The sequence below is a fragment of the Aethalodelphis obliquidens genome, unplaced genomic scaffold, assembly GCF_003676395.1.
Source record: "Aethalodelphis obliquidens isolate GAN/ISIS:26980383/991018 unplaced genomic scaffold, ASM367639v1 scaffold2, whole genome shotgun sequence".
In the NCBI taxonomy this organism is placed as follows: Eukaryota; Metazoa; Chordata; class Mammalia; order Artiodactyla; family Delphinidae; genus Aethalodelphis; species Aethalodelphis obliquidens.
The window spans coordinates 55,072,983-55,098,070 of record NW_020837946.1 but is presented as its reverse complement, the minus strand read 5'-3'; the positions used below and the strand labels follow the sequence as shown (position 1 = coordinate 55,098,070).

Sequence of the window (25,088 nt, the reverse complement as noted above, 5' to 3'; positions counted from 1 at the left end):
GATACTGGGACTAGAGTGAGGTTAGAGAGAGACTCGCCTTGGGTACAAAATTCAAGTGGGTGCCCCAAACTCAGTAATCAAGACAAATAATATCTTAATGCAATGTTTTTAAAAATCAGCATAAATACAAAAAACCCCATGATGAACAAAACATCAAAATTTTAAATAAAGACAGGATCTGACGCTGCACTCTTCGTGACCCACCTCAGTTGCCTGCCGCTACTCCTCACTCTGAGGAGGCTAATATTTGTTGGGCCCTTATTATGTTCCAGGCGGACTTCCTGGGTTCTGTCACTTATTAACCACATGACTGACCTTGGGTAGGTTATTGAACTTTGCTGGGCTTCAGTTTTCTTGTCAGAGAAGAGTAACAGCAATAGGATCTATCTTGTTAGGGTTGGTGGAAGGATTCAATGAGATGATTTATGTCACACACTTAGCAGAGTGCCTGGCACACAGTAGGTGCTCAGTAAGGATTAGCTACTGTTATTAAGCTCAGAAGGGTTGAGTGAACTGGCCCCAGGTGGTGAGTGGCAGAGCTGGGATACGAACACAAGCTGTTGGAATAATGGCTGCCCCAAGCAACTAAGATGTGCTCAGGGTGTCCTGGGAGCACAGAGGAAGGCACTTGGCTTAGATAGGAGAGTCATGGAAGATCATGGAAGGCCTTCTGAAAGAGCTTGTCAGTCATCATCTCTGTCATCATAAGCACCTGGATGTCTTTTCAATCCTATGAGTTATTCTAAGAAATCATTAGAAGGCAAGCTCTATGAGGACAATAGCCTGGCCCATTTTTGTTCACCCCTGAATCCCCAGTGCCTACAACAGTGCCTGACATGTACCAGGAGCTCAATAAATATTTGTTGAGTTGGTGAATGAATGAAGAAGATGATCTCAGAAAACTATTCATTAAAGAAAAAACTCTTTAGACACTGGTTCCACCTAGATTCCAATTGTTCTACACTCTTCACAGCTGTCATTTGGAGAGATTGAGATAAGAAAACAACCTAAAACCTATCCAAGAAAAGCCCTGTCTTGAAGACTAGATTCTAACTTGATCCAGGTGGACAACATAACAAGTTGGGGGAAATGTAAGAACACCGTTCCCAACCAATGCCGGACCCTTCCTCCATAACTATTGGAATACCTGCTGAGAGTATGTTCAATATATGAGACATAACATTTTTGATGTAAAGTGGAAGCATATTACCTAGGCGTCTAACTCAATATAGAAGTTTGTTTGTTTTAATTGCAAATATATGACATGCCAACCAAATAGCACCAGAAGAATAAATCTCCATGATTATGAAAATTTTAACACCTAGAGCTGCTGGTGTGTAAGTCTTAAATCAACTGAACCCAAAATCAGTCATAGGCATCACATAACATTATAACAAAGCCAGGGTCTACTGCATCAGGACAAAAGGGAATATCCACTATCCCTAGGGGGTGGTAGGTAGAGGAGGGGCAGAAGGAATCTTTTCATAGAGAACAGAAAAATGTGGCATACTAATTTTATTTTTCTCCACTGACAAAAGTGTGGCTATTTCTTTTCTTTTCTTTTTTTTTTTTTTGCGGTACGCGGGCCTCTCACTGTTGTGGCCTCTCCCGTTGCGGAGCACAGGCTCCGGATGCGCAGGCTCAGCGGCCATGGCTCACGGGCCCAGCCGCTCCGCGGCATAGGGGATCTTCCCGGACCGGGGCACGAACCCGTGTCCCCTGCATCGGCAGGCGGACTCCCAACCACTGTGCCACCAGGGAAGCCCAATGTGTGGCTATTTCTTGATAGGTTCTATTTATTCTGGCGTCCCAAGGTTTGGATCCCTCTTTGCCTCTCTGTCTGTCTGTCTCTATGTGTGTTTGTGTACATAAATCACACACACACACTTATATATATGTAAAATTGCTGGGTCATAGAATGATTTCTATGTTTAATTTGAGTTTTCATTATAAATACAGATTGTTAGGGGTATACGGAACCTTTGAAAAAAAATCTGCTGTAATTCTCTCACTTATAGGTGAGGAAACTCAAGGTGAAGGAAGGTGAAGTGATTTGCCCAGGGTCCCAGGGTAGTTATGGGCAGATCTAGGTAGATTCCGGGTCCCGAGCTTCCCAGTTCTGGCCCTCTGAGATAATCTTTATAAACTGTGTGTTGCATGAACGGGGGCAAAATAGGCTTGCATGCTGTGAAAATCTGGACATAGGTATAATGGCATCACAGGCTGCTGTACTAAGGAAGTACCCAGTACTGAGTACCACGGTGGGCACCAGACAGAGGTCTTTCCGTCAACAATGAGATGCTCCAAAGAGCTGCAGATGGCCCAGACCAGATTGGTAGTCTGCAGCTCTAGGTGGTGTATTTCTGACCTCCTCCTTAGAGATAATTGTGAAATTCACTGTGCTTTTGAGAAATTGGCCCACACAGATGCTCTTTTTAACATCTGTATGTGTATGTGTATATAGATCATAGAGTCAAAATCAGCATATGTGAAACTGTTAGAAATAGGAGTGCTTTTAAAAACATGGGGCTGCTAAAACGAACATTTGAAAATCCACAAAATTATATAACACTCCCTGTATCCAGACTTCTTGTCATGAGGAAATATATCATTAACTTTTCAAGCAGATCATTGGGAACCTTGGTTTTCAAGGACAACGGCAAACACCTCAGCTAGTGGAAAGCAACTTACTGGAAAATCTCATTTATAATCATATATGTTTTTATTAGGCTTTTATTCTGCTCTCCTGACATACGTTTCACTCCGAAAAATAGCAATCTTTAAAAAAGCACCATTTGAACAGCACTGCTAAAATTACCTTCAAAAATAATTTTAAAGATTGGTTACCAGTCACCCATCACTACATTGAAAATTTTTCTGGTTTGTAGTTCATCTACAAGGCACCTTTTATTTGTAAATTGAGAAATCACCAATCCTGTGTATATTTTAATCAGGAACATTTTTTGTAAATTTATATAACTATACATGTATATATGGACACATAATCTTTATCTATTTATCTAACTGTTCTGAATCTACTAAAATTCTATGAATGTTAGGAAGGTTTTACTGCTGAGGTGGAAAATCATCATTGTGACTCTCCTGCAGTTTCAACTCCAGAATTGTCAGACGTGTGGAAGGAGAGTATAGGGGACGGGGTGGAATGGGTATAGGGGAGGGGAATTTTGTTCTTTCAGTGTTCTTGCAGCTCATTCAACAGGCAGACCATACATCTGCGACTGATTGCTAAATGCAGATTCTGGAGACACTTCTGGACTTTGGGCATAAAAGCATCAGAGAGGAATAATAAATTAGTAGGCAGATGTTAATTCCAGTAATTATGACTAAAGGCAAAAAAGTCATATATTTTATTTTGAAAGTGAATTGTCTCCCTGTGTTAGACTAGCACTGATAACACATGACCAGCTAAGAACCTGAATGAAATTACCTGTTAGGTGCTGTGCTGTTGGTGACAGCACGAATAAAATTGGCAAATGCAGGAAATGGAAAGACCAGAACGACTCTCAATATTGAAAATGACAGAAAATTAGACAATACAAGGCCCTAACTGTTAGTTCAGTTGATCCATAATCTCCAGGACAAGAAGTGGTCCGAGGGGTGGCTGGATAGAGCATGCCCTAGTTGCCCCTGCATTTACTTGGCCCGTAGCACTCCCCACGATGTGGTATTACTGTTTTTCTCACTTTTACACTGGGTTCTCAGTCCCTGAAGGGAAGAATTATGTCTTCTCTGCCTGTGATCCCCAGCAACTAGCACAGTGCCTGGCATAAAGAGGGCATCAGTAAGTGCTAGTGGATAAATTTCTCATGTTTTATTCAGTTGCAATATCACGTGGATGGGGATATGAGGATAAATAGATATAAAATGCTTTGATGTGCATAGAAAAGTACCAAAATATTTCTTCCATTAACCTGTCACTGTGTCTGTTGTTTTACCATTAGAGTAATTTCCGTGGGTTAATTCATCAGCTCTGTTAAAATATAAGAATGTTTGGGAAAGAACAATGGGTTAAGCCCTGTAAGTCATCACACCTTACTATGCATTAATTTATCCTCTTCCTTTCCAATATGGGGCTAGTTGAGTGTAGGCTACTATAGAGGTTGAAAACTCTGAACATAGTGGACTCTTAATAAACATTTGTATGAATATTCCTGTCTGCATAGCAGTAGAAACATTTGTTGAGTTCCTATTGTATTTTATAAAATAAATTATTTTGGATATTAGTTTAATTTTTAGAAGGATAGTCAAACCATAACTCCTAACAATCTAAGACAATTTAGTACATTTTGTTGTCATCATCAGATGCTTTTGAGAAATGCTACTTATTGCATCCCTTTGGAAAGACAAAGACAAAGAAACCATTAGACTGGGCATTTTCCATAATGGCTGATGAATGCTTGCAGAGCACAAAGGGAAGTGAAAAATTTTCAATTTGAAGATTAGTCTGATGAATTTAGAAAGCCAACCAGAAAAGCATTAAGCACCCAAATGGGTTTATAAAATCTGAATTCTTGGATAATTCTCGGTTTAAATAGTGATCTGAGGCAATGTGGCATGGAGACATGTCACAGACAACTTGATGACTTTGGGTAAAGTATGTGCCCTCTCTAAGCCCAGGTATCCTTATCTAGAATATGGGGATAACAATATCTACCTTGCAGGCTGATATGAGAATTCAATATCAAAGAGTTAATATTTTGAGAATTTATTATGTCAGGCAGTATGTCAGGTTTGGGGGCTCCAAGAGTGAGCTAAAGAGGAAGATGTCTGCGTTCATGGAGCTCCCATTCTAGTGGTGATACAGGGAGATACTGTAATGCCTAGAACAGTGCTGGGCATGGAGCAGGCACCTGGTAAATGACGGATATAGTATTCTGTGGTCACAGCCTGTTGGGGATGAATGCTAAACAGTTACTGCTACCTGAGAGCAACAGCTTCCACGACTGTATTAAAGCTAAAGAACTGCCAACTTCTGATGTCCCAGGATAGCTCAACAACAAACAAGGAGCCTCTACTTGCAGTCTCAGCCCCACAGGTGAGGCTCCTGAGCAACTCTCACCTGGAGCCTCCACCCTACCCACAGCCTGCTGGTGGCATCAGCAGTTTGTTCAGTTGCCACCGGCTTGATATCTAGTGGGTCTGGAACTGGCATTACTGCTGCCCTTGGTGCCCAAGTATTTCCAGGAGTGGCCTCAGTTTCCCCTTTGGTTCTCTTAAACTAACTGCAGAGAGAATGACAGAATAGTTACAAGCATTTTGGAGTCTAAATACTTGGTTCCATCTCAGCTTTACCATTTAACATGGTGAGCAATTTACTGAATCTCTCCAAACCTCAGTTTCCTCATGTGTATGATGGGGTCAATAATAGTACCTGCTCTGACAGAACTGCTTTAAGTATTAAATGGAATAATGTATATATAAAGCTCCCAAGTGAGCACTCAGGAAATTTTAGGTGTTGTTTTTATTACTAATTGTGGAAGATGCAAGGTCATCTTTGTTGACTTCATGCAGACAGTCTAAGGCAACTACGACATCTCTTTGAAGTTTTAACACTTGTAATTTTGGATCTCTCTCTCTGTCTGCCCCAACAAGTGCCATCTTTTATGGTCCAAATTTTATTAATTTTTCTGGCTGAATGATTCTTTTCTTTATAAGGTACTTTAAATGATCGGTGTTATCAAATTTAAATTATTTAATCTAAATTTTAATTATCTTTCATATAGGTAATCTCCTTTGGCCACCACAAGGACTCTAGGAGCTCGGTATGGGTGATGTACCTGTTCCCATGTTGCTGACAAGGAAACCAGGGCAAAGAGAGATTAAGTGAGTGACTCTCTCAAAGTTACATGGCTGTTACCAATAGGGTATATCTATTCCTGCTTGAGATGCTGAAATTACTATTTAATTATCAAAGCCATATTCACTGCGGGGACTCAGAAATAGGCACAGAAATCAATTTCAGAAAATCACTCAGCAGTAACTGGAAAATGCTTTCAATGAGTTGGAAAATCAGACTAAAGACTTAACCCCCAGACTTAGGTTGTGAAGCCTAGAAATTCACACTGAGGTTTTGTTTGATTTTCTGTTTTTTAAACTTGTGAATTCTGCTTTCACCCATCATTTGTAGTATAGAATCCTGAGCATACCCAAAGCCATTAGAAATTAAATTTACAAGGTTTTGTGGTTGTTTTTAAAGGAATTCCATATTTCCAGGAATTTTACATTTTTCCCTTTTGGCTCATGGCAGGAAATCCTGCCTCCAGGAATGAGTCATAACCTCTCTGCAAAAGGACTGGATCTTTCTCCCTGCCTGCTTTGACCCCTTCTAGAGTGACTTTCCCCTTCTTAGGGGAGGAAAGCAGTGAGCTTCCTTTTTGGTTGACCTCAACTGTGTCAAGGCTTTTGATTTAAGTAGTCAGGGCAGAAGAACCAAGGATGATCCAAACTTCTAGAAAGGGTACAAGGCTGCCCCATTGTCCACCTTTCTTCAGCCGTTGCTGCTCCAACCAGCACCATGGCTCCTGCCTCGGCTGCCCTGTGCCTTGCTTACTTTCCTCCCTGGCACTTCCCTGCGCCCATGCATGGGATGGGGAATGGCTGTAGGAATCCCCAGCCCTTGGGCATGCACGTCCTGGAAGTGCATGGAAGTTTTAACTCCCATGGAACAGCCTCACTGATAGAGGCTGGAGGCTGGTGGGTAATTCTGAGGTGCAGCTTATACAAGACTTTTCAGACAGTCCCTGTGGTATCAAGCCCGACTGACCACAGTGGTGACCAACAAGGGAATGTGTCTTTACAAGAGCTTCCCTTCTTCCCCATTTCACTGTCCCAGTCCCCCACTCCTACTCCTGATGTTACCTCCAAAACTAGACTATGTGCATGCAAACCCCTGTCTCTGGCTCTGCTTTGGGAGAGAGGATGGGAACTCATCCTTCTTTTCATAATAAACCAATTCATGTACATCTGGGAAGGTCAATGTTTCCATGTAATGCATCCCCAACTTAAATGACAACTACTTCTTAATTCTTCCATTAGAGAAGGAATACAGTATTTGTGGAAAAGCCTTGAAACAGGAAGTGTGGGTTCCAGCTTAGCCACTAATTAGTTATGTGACCAAAACTACACTATTTAACCTTTTCAAGCTTAGTACCTGATCTACAAAATAAAGGAGATGAATTGGATTACATCATTTCTAACATCCCTTCCAATTCCACAACTGTATCTCTGTGAAATAAAAGCAACTGGGAGACAGTTTGTAGTAGCTGCTTTCCCCCTCATTAACCCTAGGAATTGTTTTGCCTAAAAATATGGCAGTACTTTAATGCAACTTTAGACAGGCAAGTGAATCAGCCTCCTGAAGGTCTAGATTAGAGAATGAGCAGCTATTCAGAAACTCAAAGAAACAATAAGGCTGACAAAAAGAGAACAAGCCAGCTTTTCTGGAGTCAGCAAACATTAGCCGGGGCTGCAGCATTAAGATAAGAGCAGAGTAATGAGAAAACGAGTTGCAGCCAACTTCCTTGACTGCATCCCAGCGGTCACTCAGTGATTCGTCACATCCCTAACAGGGCTTAATGAATGCACTCCTACTGTTGACATTTTTTTCTCCCTTAGAACTTACTTGGAAACTTGGTTTGGGAAAATGCCTACTTTGAGAAAAATAACACAAAACCCTGCAAGTGTCAGACACAGGAAATAAGAATATTAAAGGGATACAGGCTTCCATAAATAACCAATTCAGGAGCATCAATTCAGAAAAAGATGGAACAGCATGACAGTTAAGTCAAAATGAGGGCCACAAAACATGCAAAATAAATAGCCTATAAAGCAAATGAGGTTGTAGATGCCACCATTTATAAGACATACAAGACATTTATAAGATATAAGACTTTCATAAGACAGATAACATAGGTACTATTATCTCCATTTTACACATGAAGAAGAGAGGCTCAGAGAGGTAAATAATTTGATGACACACAGCTATGTAGTGGCAGAGCTAGGATTTTTTACTTTTAAAATATATTTTAAAAATTAATTAAATTTATATTTATAAAAGTAATACATACAACAGTTAACAAGTCAAACAGTACTAAAAAGCATATAATGAAATAAAGCAGTGTTTTTCATATTGCTGCCTTGTTGTCCTTTGACTGTATTTCTCAATGCTTTCATTTGATTTTTATTTTGGCCATCATGTTTTTAATTTGCAAGAGCTCTTTCTTCTTCTACAGTTTGCTCCTATTATTTTTTAAAGCATTCTGTTCTTATTTCATGGGGGCAATATTTTAGCTAAGGATATTAACAACAGTTTTTGGTTTTTGTTTTCTTCCTCTCCCTGTTTTCTCTGAATTCCATTTATTTTCTGTTTGTTTTGGTCTCTGCATTTCACATGCGAGACTTTCATAAAATGTTTTGTGATCCTTGCTATCTGCATGTTAAGAGTACGGCATTAAAAGGCTAAGCAGGAGTTGTATGTGTGTGTCCCACACACACACTGCATACGACACATTTATACTAAAAATTATTCATTGTTTATCTGAAATTCAAATTTAACTGCACTTCCTGTACTTCCATTTGCTGAATCTGAGAAACCTGGATGTGTGGCTTACAGATTCTGGCCTCTGGGTGACTGGGCTGTGGGCTTGGGGTTTCAATCCAGAGACCTGTTCATCCCTTCTTCTGATTTCATCCCTTCTTCTGAGCTCTGTGTCTCATTCCCACCTTAAACTTTTCATCCCTTCTTCTGAGCTCTGTGTCTCATTCCCACCTTAAACTTTTCTCAGTCCAGAGTGCTTTCTTTCATTTCTCCAGAGAATAAACCTCTGCCCTTCTCCAGGGATAGAGGAAAGGGAGTTATCTGGTTAGGCTGGTGGAGGACTTAGTGAGCTCTGAGTGTTCTGAAAAACTGACTTTTTAGTAATTTCCTTGTCTTAAGCTGTGAGCGTCGCATTCACTTTTCACTGGTACTTTTTGTCTCTAAGCCCCAAGCAAGGCTCTGCAAGACAAACTGGCTTGCTTCTCAGAGTTGTCCTCCCACTTTCCACTCCACTCTGCCAGATCAGTTACATTCATCAGCTGGCCTTCCATTTTCCACAAACGGATTATCTCTTATCAGTTGTTTTGGGCCCTCTCTGGTTCTCTGATTTACGCCTCTTTGTTTTTGCTTTTAAATTTATTTGGTGCCATTTTAGTGGCGTTTCAGAAGGGAGAGGACATAGACACTTGGGCCCAATACACCAGGTTTAACTAGAATGCCAGAACGAGACTTAAATCCAGACCAATATAATTCCAAAGCCTTTTACTCCTTGCACTGTACTGTGTCATAACCCATTCACTAGAGACCAGCAATAAACACCTGTGGCATAGATTATCCGTTGTCTACTCAAATATCTCTCTTCCCTTTCTTTCTTAGTAATAGAACTCCTAGACTTTAGCAGGGCATATAATTAACCAAAATGAAGCCTTCCTTTCCTAACCTCCCTTCAACCTAGGGATGGCCAAGTGACTAAATTCTGACCAATGAAATGGAAGTGGAATTGTTATGTGAAGCTTCCAGAAAACTCTCTTAAAAGATAACTTGCATCACCTTTGGTCCCTTTCTTTTTTGTCCCTTCCTTCCTTCTGATAACTGGAATGTGGATATCTTGCCTGGAAAATGAGCAGCTATCTTGGACTCAGGTGGAAACCATGTGTTTGAAGGTGGCAGCACAGAATGATAAAGTAGCCTGGGTCCCTGATGACTTAATGTAGCTACTCTGCCAACTGCAGACTGCTTATCTCCAGATTTCTTTTATGCGACAAAGAAGTAAGCTCCTGTTATTTTGGGTTTCCTGTCCCTTACAATTGAATCTAATTCTAACTGATGCAGTGCCAAGTACAATAAAATTCAAAGGGAGTGACATACGCTTCCTGGAAAAGGTGGTAGAAGATAGTTCAGCCAGATGGGGAAGTGGAGGAAGAGGATTCCATGTAGGAACGGTGAGATGATTGGGGAACTAGGGCCATTGCATAAGGTGTTTTCACAGGGTAACATGCAGTTAACTAACAAAAAGGATTATTTTTTCTGAAAAACAAAAAACAAAGGGTAACATTAGACCTGTCTGGTTGGAGTACAAATCATGCTGGAGAGAAGTGGAAGATAATAATGAAAAATAGTTGGGGGCAGATTATGGAGGGAGAACCTTGAAATGCAAACCAAGTTTAGAGGTTGCTTTGAAAGCAATGAAGCCACTGAAGGCTTTTAAGATGGGCGTTGGAGATGCAGGTCTAGAATGTGAGGTAGTATTAGAGTGAAGAATTTCAGGGTCTTCTCTATGCCTCTATAGAGGTAATATAGCACTGAGGCCAGGGGAGTGAATCTGAGTAGAGTAGAGAAAGAAGAACATGGGTTCAGGAACTCATACGTAGAAGCAAGGAGAAAAGAAATCTATAAGGGATCCAGAAAAGGAGAGAGGAAGGCAGATGGATGTTGCGGAAGAAAAGAGAGTAGAAATTGACAATGAGAAATCAGTAAACCTGTAGATGTCTCAAAGAAGCTAGAAAATATCAGAAATGAGTAAATGACATCGAATTTGGGGACAAGGAAGTCTCTGGTGACCTCTGAAAGTACAACGCTGGTAGAATGTGAAGGTGGACGCTGGTCTCCAAAGTGTAAGTGGGTGTTAGGAAAATAAAGGTACTCATGTGCTCCATTTACTTTAAAAGGTGGGCAGTAAAAGAAAGGTGAATTGAAAAGCAATTAAAGACCAAGGGGTCAGGTCAAAGAATTTTTTAAGGAAGGGAAGTTGTTTGGTCTTTAAGATCAGAGCAAACTGTGCATATCAGTGAAGGAAGAGATAACCAGGCTGCCAAAGGAGGTGGTACCCGAGGGAGCAGGTCTCACAGGAAACGAGCGGGATGGAATCGCCAGCTCAGATGGAGGCCTGAGCTTTGGGAAAAGGAGGACGGCTCTTCTGAGAAAGAGAGCTAGAGGAGAGGCAAGGAATGAAGGCTGGGCTTTCTGGTCATCCTTTCAGCAACAAATCTTTTTCATTAGCATCATCATTGCCATTAGAGATCTAACCGGAAATCATAGTCTAAAATAGCAATCTTAGCCAGTCTCTAAAATAAAAATGGCCATCACTTAGTTTCAGCCAAGAGTCCCAAACAAGGCTCATAAAACAGAGGAAAGATATAAATCTCGTGATTGTAGCCCTGATTGTCTTGTTTTATAGACACCACACTAATGAAGTTCTCTTAGATGAGGGGAAAAAAACAACAACAAAAAGTTTAGGTCATTTACACATTGATATCAGTGCTAGAATAACAGGCAATCCCTAATATGGACCTGAAAATTAATTACAGCTTGAAACTTTAGATATCCATTTGTCAAATAGATCAAATGCCAATACCTACTCAAAGTACAGCGTGAGGTCTGTTGCTAGTATTGACTGCTTCAAAAGCTGCATAAGGTCACTGTATTCCTTGGAGGACAAATTAGCAAAGATGTTGTGACCCTGGAACGAGAAAGTACAAAGTCACAAAAGACAACGTTAAATCTGAGCTTGGTGACTACGTTTTTCCTTTTTTTTTTTTTTTTAAAAAAAAGGTTTAGAAACATGATAAAATCATTTTCTAAAAAGCTTAATGACATTTTGTGCAACTACAAACAGATTCCCTGGCAAACATAGCAAAGCTAGGAGTACAATCATTGTTGAGGAGGACCACCAAGGGACACTTTATTATGCTTAGTCTTGAAGACAAAATTGAAGAGTGTTTGAACTCATCTTCCTCAGGCCACGTTTGTGCCAACAACTCCATTTAACTGCCCACGTCCTGTGGAATTACAGAGCGGAAAAGCTGACAAAACTTTCAGGAATCTTTCTGACCCCGATATATCAATACATACTAGTCTCACTAGTAAAGACTTAAGTTGGCCTTTTGGAAGTATTTGCTCTGGCAATAAATGACTTCAAGGAAGAGAAGAAACATTAGACCAGTGGTACAAATGGGGGTGATCTTGGGAATGGGCACTTCTAGCAATGTCTAGAGACATTTTTCTTGTCACACTGAGGGACGGTGCTACTGGGATCTAGTGGAGAGGCCAGGGATGCTGCTAAACATCCTACAGTACACCCTACAGACCCTACAACAAAGACTTACTTGGCCCAACATGACAATTCTGTTGAAGTTAAGAAACCCTGTGTTAAGCTGTGAAGATACGTCTGGATGGAGTGTGTGAAATTCAGGACAGTGAATAATTACTGAGTAGCTAGAATGTATAAGATACTGCTCTTGGCATAGGAGGGCTCTAAAGATGCCTTTGGCCTTGAACAACCTGCAAGTACACCTGTGTCTCCATACCTTTGAAAAGCACACCTTTTTCCATCCAAATTTGTTTTAGCCACACTAGACAGTTCCACAGTATTTTTAATAAAGTGTGAAAAAATCCTTTTTTTTTTTTACATCTTTATTGGAGTATAATTGCTTTACAATGGTGTGTTAGTTTCTGCTTTATAACAAAGTGAATCAGTTATACACATACATATATCCCCATATCTCCTCCCTCTTGCGTCTCCCTCCCTCCCACCCTCCCTATCTCACCCCTCTAGGTGGTCACAAACCACCGAGCTGATCTCCCTGTGCTATGCGGCTGCTTCCCGAAAAAATCCTTCTTTAAATGACTGACAATTCACTTAATTTGCTTTGAAAGTTAAGACTTCATTTGTCAGGTTTTCTTAGCATGAGATATGAACTCATAAACAGGTGGTCTGGGAACTGGATCAGTTTTAAACCTAGCGTTGAGAGCCAAAAGATGGTGCAGAAGGAAGGCAGTGAAATGACTGCCTGAGAATATTTTCCAACGAGAGGTACATTAATTCTTCCAGGGAACCAGAATATCAATTGGTAAATTACTACCTACCAGGTACCAGATGATAGATAATCTGCTTGAGTTAATTTATCTCATTGGGGGAACCCACCACTCCTTAGAGACTAAAGTATATTGGTTCCACCTGGGACCAGGTCCAGTATTAATAATAATTTTCAAATGAACTCTTCCAGACCTTTAATTCAGCCATTAGGAAGAAGACTAATGACTAAAGGAATGCCACACCATAATTCTGCCCAGCGTTCTTTGCCTCAGCCTTGCCCCATGGATCAATCACAGGCTGGTGTACTGGGGCCTGGGAAAAAGTGGTTGGGACCTCTGGAATAGTGGTCATCTGGTTCCAGCCACACATCTAGCATCTCTCAGGGAAAGAAATATAGCTATTAGGAGCCAGTTATAGTAAAACCTAATGTGGAGTCCAGGAGAAAGTTGGTCTGAATTTGAGGATCTTGATTATTTTGAGAGTGCATTTTACTACTTTTAAAGGACATAAAGTAACTTAACACAATTTATAGTTAAGAGAGTGACAAAGCCAGCCAGGTCAGCTTTAATAATAACAATAATAATAAAAGTTAATTTGCAATCAATGTATTGCTTATATGTAAATTGGCCTTCTACAGTGCCTCAAGGGTTTCGTCTCTAAAATAGATTAGTCTCCCTAAAACACTACTTCTACTCCTTGTTTAGGGAGGAATGGTATTGATGGGGAAAAAAAAATGGTAGAGGAAGAAAGGACTGGAGCAACTTTCTTCAGGCTATCTAACCTCTCTGTGCCTCTGCATTATTTGGAAAGTGGGGTGGTGATGACATCTGCATTTTTGCCTTTCTGATGGGCAGGATGGGGCAGGGCGGGGGGAGCGTCAGGGCAGAGCCTGAACACACCACTGCTTGGTTCCATTACTGTTATTCTGCGTTCTTCAAAGAGAACCCCTGGAGTGAAGTGCAGCTGATGTATATTGTTTATATGAAGACGGAGTCTGAGTTAGTGGGGTTTGTTTTCCCAGAGAAACAAGCAAATGACCTTCTAAGAAAACCCTGACCTCCTGTATATAATCTGTTATTACAAAGGTGAGAATGTCTAGCCTCAGGGGTGTAAACCCATCATACTACCAGTACAGAAAAGATAGTCTGACCCCAGTTTCCTACTGTTCCTACTTCCCTCTGCCACAGCATGCAGCTAAAACAGGCCTTCATAGGAAAATTCCAGAGCTGCAGATGCTGGGATACTGGTTTCTGTCAGAGTTACTGAAAGCCTAACCCTTGATGTTTCATTCCCAACTGCAAATACATCTCCCCCAGTGGTTTTGCCTTCTGCAGCTGCACTCAGGTTCCGGAGTGCCGACTCTCCTTTATGGGGTCGAAGAAGGCTTTCGTGATATTGCAAAAGACACTCTTTCTCAAGATAAGCTGGAGGAAAAAAACCTCCATATTTAATGATGCTATTCCAGCAAAGCAGGGCCTTAATGATGATAATAATAATTAATGGCACAGCTAGAGAACTGACAAATAATGGGGAACAGATGATCCCTTCCTGGCCTCAAAAAAAGTCTGTATGCCTGCAGAAAATTAAGCAGATCCTTTCTTGGCAATTTCAAACTCAGACGCCTCAGCCAGAGTCAGTTAGCAGTTTTACTTTTTTTCCATGGAGAGCTAAAAGTATAAAAGACCAACTACTTCTAACTCCTGCAATGCACATGAAGCAAAATAAGGCATATGGCTGCAGCCCTGGGTCTCAAGTTTAGTTGCAGTTCTCACTTTCAAATCGGTCCCACCAGCAATTTTAAGTTCTCTGATCTTTTATAGGTTTCTCAATTATGCGAATAAAGTGTAACTTTCTCACCCTGTTTCTGCTTCTACCATCTTTTTAAATGGGTTTCACAAAATGGAGATGTTGGGCCACTCACTACTTGGATCTGTTAGTGGGCTTCTGTATTGTTAAGAAAGGTAAGGCCATGCTCTGGTGACAAGCTGTGGCAGTCTGCTCTGCTAAGTGAATCTGAAAAGCCTCCTAACCAATAATAAAACCCAAATGAATCAGCTCAGGATGAATTTGAACAAGGTCCTTGGTCAGGCATCTGAAAGAATTTTTAAAAAGCCACACAGAAAAGGTCCAATAGTGCCGATTCTCTGTATCTTCCTGTGGCATTGCAAAGAAAGAGAAGTAGGAAACATCATTTCGTTGGTTTTCTTTCAAGGGGAGAAGCAGAATGTTAGGTCTGTACCTCGCTTTGAAGGATCATCACTGCGTGGTTGAAATGGTGATGCTCTAAGGTAGCGGAAGTTCCATAGAGCTGGGCCAGGGCAGAGCCACTCCTGAAAGAGGACAGATGTGTGAGTGACCAAGGTCCTTCACCCGTCAACGATCCCCCGACACTGGCTCTTTGGATCAACGTGTTTCTCCTGCTTCCGCAAAGGACCATGAGCAGATACATTCTCAGGTAACCACCTGTGTAGTTCACGAATGTATTAAGTAAACGTTTTGGGAATCTTCTCTGTGTTAGGCTAGATGCTGTGGATGATACGACCGTGAAAAAGACACAGCCCACGCTGCTAAGAAATTTACAGACTAGTAAGGGAGATGAGATGTGGTCCTACGGGAAAATAATGCACAGAGCACATAATATAAATACCATAGAAAATGTTCCAGGTCCAGTCAAAGTGCTTTGGATGATCTGAGGACAAGAGACATAATTCCTGGCTTTGGGGATCAGGATAGGCTTCATGAGCTAAACCTTATAAAGCTTCTGAGTGTCCAGAACGAATGTCATATACCAAATGTATTTGCGGCTCCATGGGAAAAGACCTTGTGAATATTATGTAGAACCCATTTAATCTGCTTTACATGTAAGGTTGACAAGCTTCTACATGTAAGGTTGACAAGCTTTTCCAACCTACAGTCACACTGTGATATCTCAATGTCGAACTCCAGAAAGTTCCCTGGAGTTGGAGTCAGAACTCAGCTCTCGGTAATAGTTTCGGGTCATTACTTGGTTGCTTTAAGCATCAGTTTCTTTGTCTCTAAAATTATGATAATACTCTTTACCTCACTTGTTATTTAGGAGCATACAATAAAATACTTGTAAGTGCCTATCATAGTGCCTGCCATGTAGTAGATTGTAGTCTATACTAATTATTAATCAACAATGAAAACACATAGATATTTCCATTTTAAATAAATAAAATGTTAATTGATACTTGAAAGGATAATTTTGAATTATCTGTATATTTTGCTTATGTAGAACAACCCATTCCTCAACAATGTCAGTTTGGCAAGTGCTCATTTAAAATGTTCCAGTGTGTTCATTTCCAATTCTCCTGAAGTAGCATTTAGAGCATCTTAAGAGTTGAGAGACATTCTGAGAATCCTATGGTTTAAAGGACAGTCGTGGGATGGCAGCCGAGGACCCATGAAGGTCCTTGTGTTCCTTCTTGCTAATTGCAGAGAGTGTGGACATTGAAAGGGCAATTTGGCCTTAACCTGGAAATGACAGACATTGCCCGATCACAGTCTGCCCTTTTAGTGAGAGGAGCAAAGACTGCATGTAATGCCACGTGAGGGATTTCACTCATAAGGTGCCCTCTAGCTCCAGCATGAGGAGGCCCAAGATCATGGCCGGTTTGGGGGTGCGGGGGACCTGTGATCTCTGGAAAGACTCAGAGCTGACCACATGTTGGAATAAAACAGCAGGGTTAGGGGTTATTAGGAATAGGGTTAGTAAGCAGGGTACTAGAGTTTAATCAGGTGGTGTTATTTCTTTAAATCTTGCCTTAATCTATATCATTTAATACGTGAAAATTTGTTAGGCTAATCTTAGCATTAAGTGATTAATATTTAACATTAGTCACTATTTTTCTAACATAGAGTTCATTTTTATGAAAATACATTTTTCAAAATGCACACTGTATTGTGTCTTAGCTGTATTTGTCTTGGCTTTTGAAATTCTAGGATGTTTTATATGCATGTCAAATCCAAATGCCTGGCATGGAGTAGGTGCATAAAAAATATTAGTTGCTTGGCTAATAAAGTTGTGGTGGTATGTCTAGAGATTATAGTTCAAACTGAAGGTTGACCATAATAAGTGTGTTAACATTTTAAAATAATGTTATTAATGATAATAGCTCTCATGAGAAGTACCTGTCATGAACTAGGCAACATATTAACACTTTAATATATTACTTCATCTAGTCTTGACAACAACCATGAGATTAGGTTGTTACAGATTAGGAAACCAAGGCTCAGAGAAGTTATGCTACTTTTCCAAGGTCACAAAGCTAATAAGTACCAGTTCTAGACTGGAAGCCAAATTGTGAAGCTTTTTCTCATTACATAATGAGAAAGATAATTATAACTTATACATTTCTGATATTCAGTTCTCCATTTTTGCCAAGCTGGTTGTCATCAATGAAAGAAGGTTTCAAAATTTAATTCAGAATTCTTCTAGTATAACTGCTAACCACAGGCTCAGATTCCTGTGATTTGTTTCTATTAACTAGCCATGCCAGATGTGCCCCAGTTACTGGTGTGAATCCTGATAAGAGAGTCATTGATGTAAAGTAGGGTCAAGATGCAAAATATCATCTCTTCCTTTATCAGGTTGGTTTAGCAGACCTCACAAAGTTAAATCAGCTACATGATAACAAGTCACTAAATATTTTCTTTTTTCAGGATGAGTAGGATGTTTCCTCCTTTAACCAGGGGACACCTTGTAACAAAAACACTGGTGCCTCCTATGCTGCCCTCTCCTCTCCACCAGATCCACATGGATTTGGAACTGCTGCATTTCATCAGAGGGCTCTCAGTGTGTTTGTGCAAATGCATCTGATGGCCCACGGTTTGAGCATCTTCATGCTCACATTCTCTTTGTTCCTTTTAGTAATTCCATCTTACATTGCCCCCACCCTCACACAATACTGATTTAATCACAAATATGTAGATTTTGCAACAGAACCAGACTAATGCTATGAAGAGACTGTGATTGATTGATTGATTCATTCATTCATTCACCTAATAAGGACTGATGACTACTGCAATGTGGGACTGTGGGCATGTGGGATACAAAGATAAAGAAGACATGGCTTTTACCCTCAGGAAGCTCACAGTCCCCTGTAACTGCGCAGGAGACTTTCTCTGTCCAGACTTGCACTCACGATGTCACCTTTCTGCAAGCAAGATGCCATCTTAGCATTCACAGGATGGAGCATGATACTAACTCTACTTTTTTTGTCTAGAATGAAATCATCTAAGCAAGAATGCTTCCAATTCCATATGGTTCCTTTATTTACATTACTAGGTTTGGTCTCTGTCAGATTTTCTAAGACTGCAAGACATCCTGGTGCTTTCTCTCTCAGTCCAAGGCTCACTGAGAATGCGCCTACACCTGCCATTACTCATGCACATGCTATGAACCTCCTAAGACCGCAAGAGTGAAGTCCATGGTCAGAAAACTTGATAAAAGTGGCAAAAATTAAAATCTATCTGTTAGGATAAACTTTATCAAAATGTATTCTACAGAATACTAGTTCTTTGGAATGTTAAATGGCATTACAGGCAGAAATAAAAATGGTCCCATGGTTAAATATGTTCGGGAAATGCTGGGTTTAAAAAGTTAAACTGTTTCTTTATTATAGGATTTCTCCGTGGCATCAATAATGTGAAAATATGCACTGTGATTCTGCAGGAAGGGGACGTAATATGCAGTATTGACCAATCTTACTTGATCATAAAACCATTTTTAAAAAAGAGGACATGTCTTTCATGTAATGTACTTTATGTAAAGGCATACTGTCATTTATCATGTAAAATGTGAAAAAAAACCCTCAAATCAATCACATGTGGAAAAAAATTGACTTTAGCACCACACCTCACTTTAATTGTCTGTGGTAAGTAAATCCATCATATCAGTAGCTCCGGGGCACACGCATTGTAATTGTGAAAATATTACAGATACATGTAGGGTATGTGGAGACAGGGCGAGAGAAGGAGAGCAGAAGAGAATCCAGATCCCTTTAAGCACAGGAAGATTTATACCTGTGATCTTTCATGATGCTCATTATTGATTAGGTCATCCCAACATACTGAAGTTTTTAATTTTTGGACAGGCAGCACACCGAGGAGAAACTTATTAAAAAGAAAAGTCAGGGCTTCCCTGGTGGCGCAGTGGTTGAGAGTCCGCCTGCCGATGCAGGGGACACGGGTTCGTGCCCCAGTCTGGGAAGATCCCACATGCCGCGGAGCAGCTGGGTCCGTAAGCCATGGCCGCTGAGCCTGCGCGTCCGGAGCCTGTGCTCCGCAACGGGAGAGGCCACAACAGTGAAAGGCCCGCGTACCGCAAAAAAAAAAGAAAAGTCAACGTGAAAATTCTGTCCCCATAGGCATCCAGCACTTTGCACAGGCACCAAAAATAAGCGTGTAAAAGGAACTTGTATAGCTATGAACTATGTACCTTCATAACTTCCCTAGATATGCATATTCGTTGAAAAAGACAATGGAAGTGTGCTGCCATGGCTTTCAGAAAAGACAGGAAACTTTCAGAAGGAAAACTATGAAAGGTAATTAGGAAATTGAGAATTGTTGGGAGGTGGTGAGGAATGGGATTACGCTGTCACGGCAGATTAATGCGCCCCCGTATTTCACTTCTGGGACCTGGCTGAAAGCGACAAGATGGGTTTTCATTCCCAAGAAATGAGTACAAGAGATTATGCTAGAAATGAATAGAAAAAGTCTCCTAGGAGAATATACTACAAAGCTGCTCGGTACTGATATTTAATCATCAGGGGCAGCTGTAATAGGGAGGGCGCTGAGTGGGAAACGCTGTCCCCGGAGAAAACAGGAGAGCGGTGTTAACAGAGTAATTTCAAAGCACTGTGGGATCGCTGCCCTGGCTACCTATCGATCATTCACTGCACGCACTCCAATACTTTAAAATTAAGAATAAAGCATGAAAATGCAAAGGTTCACTTATCAGAAAGGCTAAGAGAATAAATCATACTGTGCTATAACTAAAATCACAACTTTTTATTGTAGAGGCATTTTGCATTTTATATAGTAATTTGTCCCTTGCTAAATGTCTCTTGTTTCTTTATAGCCTTATATAGGAAAAAAGGTAGCACATGCTTTGCCACATAATAATTGGTGCATTTAAATCCCATTTCCAAATCACTTGAAAGGTTGGAGTTAGACTGAGTACTTTAAGGAAAGGGACTATTATACTTCCCACACAATGCCTAGCACAGTGCTTCGCACTTAGAGAGCACTCAATTAATGGGGAGTAAATAAAGAAATAAGGATATAGATTTCTTTCTAGGGATTTTCCTAAACAATGGCACACTTGCTGAATAAATCTTATTCTAATCAATAAAAAGGTAGTTCCTTCATCATGATGTAAAAAGGTCTCTTTCAGCATTTATTGAAAAAAATTTTAACTGAGGTTGCATGGTGGTGGCCTTTGGTGTTCTAAGTTCAAAAGTGACTCTGTCAGTTAAGAGACAGGGCTGATGGACATCCCATGAGCTGGTAACTTGTGTACAAGATCGATCATTGTGAGGAAATACGTCAGACCATCTTGGAACAGGTAGATTTGATCATGTGGTATGAGGATGCAAAAAAAATTTTGAATTCTGGTATCAGAGACTTAATATCTATCTCATATGTGTGAAAGCTGTTCATTATAATACAAGTCACTTGAAATTTAGGGACCTCAGTTTCCAATTTCTAAAAATTAAGGCACTGAAGAATATGACTACCAAGGTCTAGTTGTGTTCTATGAATTTTTTGGCTCCACATCTTGAGTTTTTGGATGTCAAAATATATCTTAGTTTTCCAGAGTTCACATATATGGCAAGTCAGCCAATAAACTGGAAGCTCAAAGGGCTAAAATAAATATCACAAAGTCATGAAAGAGTAGAATAAAGTGGTTAAAGAATGGTTTTTGGAGTCAGATAGCCCAGGTCCAAACACCACTCTGCCACATGCTGGATGTATGAATTTGGGCAAGTTACTTACTTTCCTGAGGCCCAGTTCCCTCTGTAAAATGGAGACAAAAGTATCTACATACAAGGATGTTGATGAGCACTTGAGATAGTAAACAACAAATAAACTGTAGTTCTTCTTATTGTCTCAGGGACCATTCATTGCAAAGAACAGAAATGAATTAGAACCAGCTTCACTAAAAAACAAAAATAAAACAAAACAAAACAAAAACCCGTTGACTAAATGATGCCAGGAGCTCTGAGTAAGGCCCATTGTCACAAGTATGGCTGGGTCTCTTGGAAATAGGAGTAAAGATATGGAAAACCAGGGATCAAGTCTGCTTTTTCTCTGTCTTTCTCTAGGATAGTATAATCTCTGCTTCTCTCTGAACGTTGGCTTTCTTCTTCTCTCCCTGCAGATTTGCTTTCTTGTTTATCCACTTGGGACGTGGTCAACACAGCTTTCCCCAAATGGCAGCCTCAGCTTCCAAGTCTATGTGCAGCTTAGACCTCAACAGCTAACTGAGTCAATATCATGGTAATCCAAGTCCAAATTCCTGGGAGATAAAATATGATTAGCTGGGTTTGGATTAGATGTGTACTCTTGGTCCAAACAGCTAAGAGGTCAACTAGCAAGGAGGGCTGGCTCTCTCAGTGTGACACAGAGGCTGTCTCCAGGCCAGGGGCTGTTATCTGGGTACATATATTGTGCACTTGACTCTTAAAAGAACCCATAAGGTGCTCACTCTTGTTTTATAGATACAATTCTTTGTGCATAAGTGGCAGAATGGTAGGTGGCTGGAGGGAGGCTGCTTGAGGAAGACACAGTGACAGTGATGCCATTGGCCTGAGAGAGAGGTATCCTAAAATAATAATAGCAATGAAATGCAGGCACAGGGGCTCAAACCTAAAAATTCCTCAGACCCTATAATGAAAGTGTGCACAGTTTACCATTCAGTAGGCCCCAGGGACACTATTGTTTTTAGTACAACATCAAACCGATGTGTGTAAAAACTGTTTTAGGGCTTCCCTGGTGGCGCAGTGGTTGAGAGTCCGCCTGCCGATGCAGGGGACACGGGTTCGTGCCCCAGTCCGGGAAGTTCCCACATGCCGCGGAGCAGTTGGGCCCGTGAGCCATGGCCCCTGAGCCTGCGCATCCGGAGCCTGTGCTCCGCAACGGGAGAGGCCACAACAGTGAGAGGCCCGCGTACCGCAAAAAACAAACAAACAAAAAAACTGTGTTTTATAATAATCTTATGAAAGGTTGCACTTGTTGAAGAAATCAGGAAACTTTGTTGAAAGGCAATATTAAAATAGTTAAAACGTCATCCATTCATGCATTTGTCATTCATTCATTCACTCAGCAAACATTCCTTGTGGTTTTATCATGCTGCTGGTACTTGTACACATCATGGGGACTCAAGAAGAGGGGAGGCACACCGGTAAATCAGCAACTAACATGGTGTGAGATGCACACTTTTTTTTTTTTTTTTTTTGCGGTACGCGGGCCTCTCACCGTTGTGGCCTCTCCTGTTGTGGAGCACAGGCTCCGGACGCGCAGGCTCAGCGGCCATGGCTCACGGGCCTAGCCACTCCGCGGCATGTGGGATCTTCCCGGACCGGGGCACGAACCCGCGTCCCCTGCATCGGCAGGTGGACTCTCAACCACTGCGCCACCAGGGAAGCCCGATGCACAATTTTGAAAAAGTATAGCCAGGGCATGATGTGGGCACAGAAAATTGACAAGGGGAAGGTACATCAGAGATAGAACCCTGGGGGGGGGGTGCTTTTAGAGGAGTTTGGGGGAAAGAAGGAGAGGAAGGGCATTCTGTTCAGGGGAACTGCCGACTGGGAGCAGAGAGAAGGGAACTAGCCGGACCCCACAGAGCACTTTAAGTAGCCCCTTGTGTCTGGAACCTGGATGCCTGGGTGGGGGTGGGATGACAAGGAGTGACTGCTGGGCCAGAGGAATGGGCAGGAGCCTGATTGAAAAGGGCCTTAAGGGCTAAACTAAGGAATCTGAACATTATCCTGAAAGTTACAAGAGGCCAGTGAACGTCTTTTAAGCAGGGGAGTGATCTGATCAGCTCTGTGAATTATAAAGAGCATTCTGGAGCGCCAAGGGGGAAAGACTGGAGGAGAAGTGTTAGGCTGTTGGTTGTAGCAATCCAGGAGGGATGCAAAAGAAGCAGTGGTTACTTTAAGAATGCAGAGATGTCGACTTTGGGGGGCGCTAAGGAGGGAATCTGGGTGACTTGCGGATTTCTGGTGGTGCCATTCACTGGGATAGAGAATAAGAGAAAAAGGGAGAGACTGGGATTGGGGTGACTGTGGGACTTCAAATAGGAGGTGCTCCTCAAGCAGCTGGAATAAGTGTGTGGAGATAAGCAGAGAATTATGGTCCAAAGGTATGGGCTTGGGGCTGAGCAGCAGGTGGAGGTCCAGCGAGAAGGATAAAACGTGGAGCAGAAGAACAGGAGAGAACACGTCCAGCGAAGCCTGGGGCAGGAGGAGAGAGGCCTTGAAGCAAACTGAGAAGAAAGCCTAGAAAGGTGGATGGAAGGTGTTCCTCTCCCAGACAAAGGAAGAGAGAGAGCTCTAGGAAGGAGGAAGAGCTCTAGTGGCAAAATGTGTCTCATAGCAAGAAGGGTCAAGAAAGAAGGACAGTAAGAGTGTCCAACAGCTTTGGGACAAGGGGTTGTTCATTGGTGGCACTACTGAGGGCTGCTCCCCTGGTGGGCAGAACTGGAAGCCATGTGGGAGGGAAGTGAAGACAAGGAACAGACAACTTTCCAAGAAGATTGGCTGGAAAGGAAAGAAGAGAAATAGAGCAGAAGCTCAAGGGGGAAGCGAGATGGAGGTGGGGTTTTTCAAGATGGGGGACAACTGTTCATATTGTTAGGATGCTGAGAGCCAGTAGACAGGGGAAGGAAGATACGGGGTAGAGAAAGGAAGATTGATGGAGCAAGGTCCCGGAGGAGGGAGGGAGAAGGGATCCAAGGCCGAGGTGGAAGGATTAGCCTCACGTATGAGGAAGGACAGCCCTTTCACTGAGATAGGAGGGAAGGAGGGAAGGATGGGGCCAGACAGATAAGTTTGTTCGTGGCAGGGGAGGAAATTGAGGGAGTTCTCGATTGATGGCCTCAATTTTCTCAGTGAAGGAGGAAGCAAGGTGATCTGCTGAGTGGCGCGGGGGAGGGGGGTAGAACGGGAGGTGGTTTAGGAAGAGAGAACATTTGGTACCTATAACCGCTGACAACAGTGGGGGACGGAACTGGCTAGGGACCCAGAAAGATTGGTGGGGAGTACTGAGCACCTAGCCGAGTTGGGAGAATATATATTGGGTATGCCCTAAACTCACAACTGTGACACTTTCTCCCAAAGCCTTTAAAAGTCTAGACAGAAGAGCAAGAAATTAAATTGCTAGATTGAGCCAGGGCTGAGTTTTTGCAGAATGACTGTCACAGAAAGCTAAGAGGGTCAAGAAATTATAGGACATGGAGAAGAGCAGTTTGAAGTGATGGGCTACTGCATTCAAGGCAGATAGAGGGACACAGAATCAATATTCATCTGCGAGATCAGGAGCAAATAGAAGGGCCCAGGACCCCAAGGCCTCAGTAGGTAGGTGTTTTGGGGAACAAAACAAGTGACGAGCTGAAAGGTACCTGTTGACACACAGTGGGCTGCTGGGGTTTCAGATTATAGAGGCAGACCTGCTCCACAGGCTTGGAAATTGGTCATCTGACAGCTGATCTTACCTCTTTCTTGAAGCTTTCCTTAGTCCCTCCATCCCCAAACGTTTTTCTCTAGCCTCTGAAGTCTCATATCAATTTGTTTACAGACAGGTAGTAAAAAGCACATTAAACTGTAACCTCAATATGAGAGCCAGGAGACCTGGGTTTTGGTCTTTTCTCCAGCACCCATAAGTTCTGTAGCCTTGGCCACATTGTGAGCCACCAAGCAATGGCTATCTGGACCAGTCCTACTTGCTTAAGGACAGATTATTTTGTCCATGAGCATTACGTGCCTCACATCACCTGTATTGGTGGAATTCCTTTGTTTGTTTCCCACCGTTCTGTAGGATGAGGCCTGGCAGGACCAGGGACCCTCTGCCTTCTGTGTCACTCTATTTCACTGCGGTTTCTACATACCCAACATCAAAAGAACCTGGAAGAAATTCTACTGAGGAAAGAAGAGATCTTTTGCTTCATAAAATTTCCACTTTTATTTT

The 25,088-nt window shown here is 41.8% G+C and overlaps 1 protein-coding gene and 1 long non-coding RNA gene across 7 annotated transcripts in view; one reads left to right on the top strand and one right to left on the bottom strand.

The window, feature by feature from the left end:
• Positions 1–25,088, bottom strand: part of PDE11A (phosphodiesterase 11A) — a 419,722-nt gene that overhangs the window by 50,412 nt on the left and 344,222 nt on the right. For both annotated transcript variants that reach the window (XM_027127261.1, XM_027127271.1), the window contains 2 exons: positions 15,112–15,202; positions 11,416–11,516 (listed from right to left, as the gene is read on the bottom strand). In XM_027127261.1, coding sequence (XP_026983062.1) covers positions 11,416–11,516; positions 15,112–15,202 — 192 coding nt within the window. The remainder of the gene's footprint in view (positions 1–11,415; positions 11,517–15,111; positions 15,203–25,088) is intronic.
• The window catches only part of LOC113631140 (uncharacterized), a 51,977-nt gene that overhangs the window by 15,475 nt on the left and 11,414 nt on the right, over positions 1–25,088 (top strand). Inside the window, exons 2-5 of one of the 5 annotated variants that reach the window (XR_003437199.1) lie at positions 5,745–5,844; positions 15,085–15,327; positions 19,350–19,438; positions 21,277–21,941. This is a non-coding gene — a long non-coding RNA (uncharacterized LOC113631140). The other 4 variants (XR_003437201.1, XR_003437198.1, XR_003437200.1 and 1 more) reach the window with 4 other exon arrangements.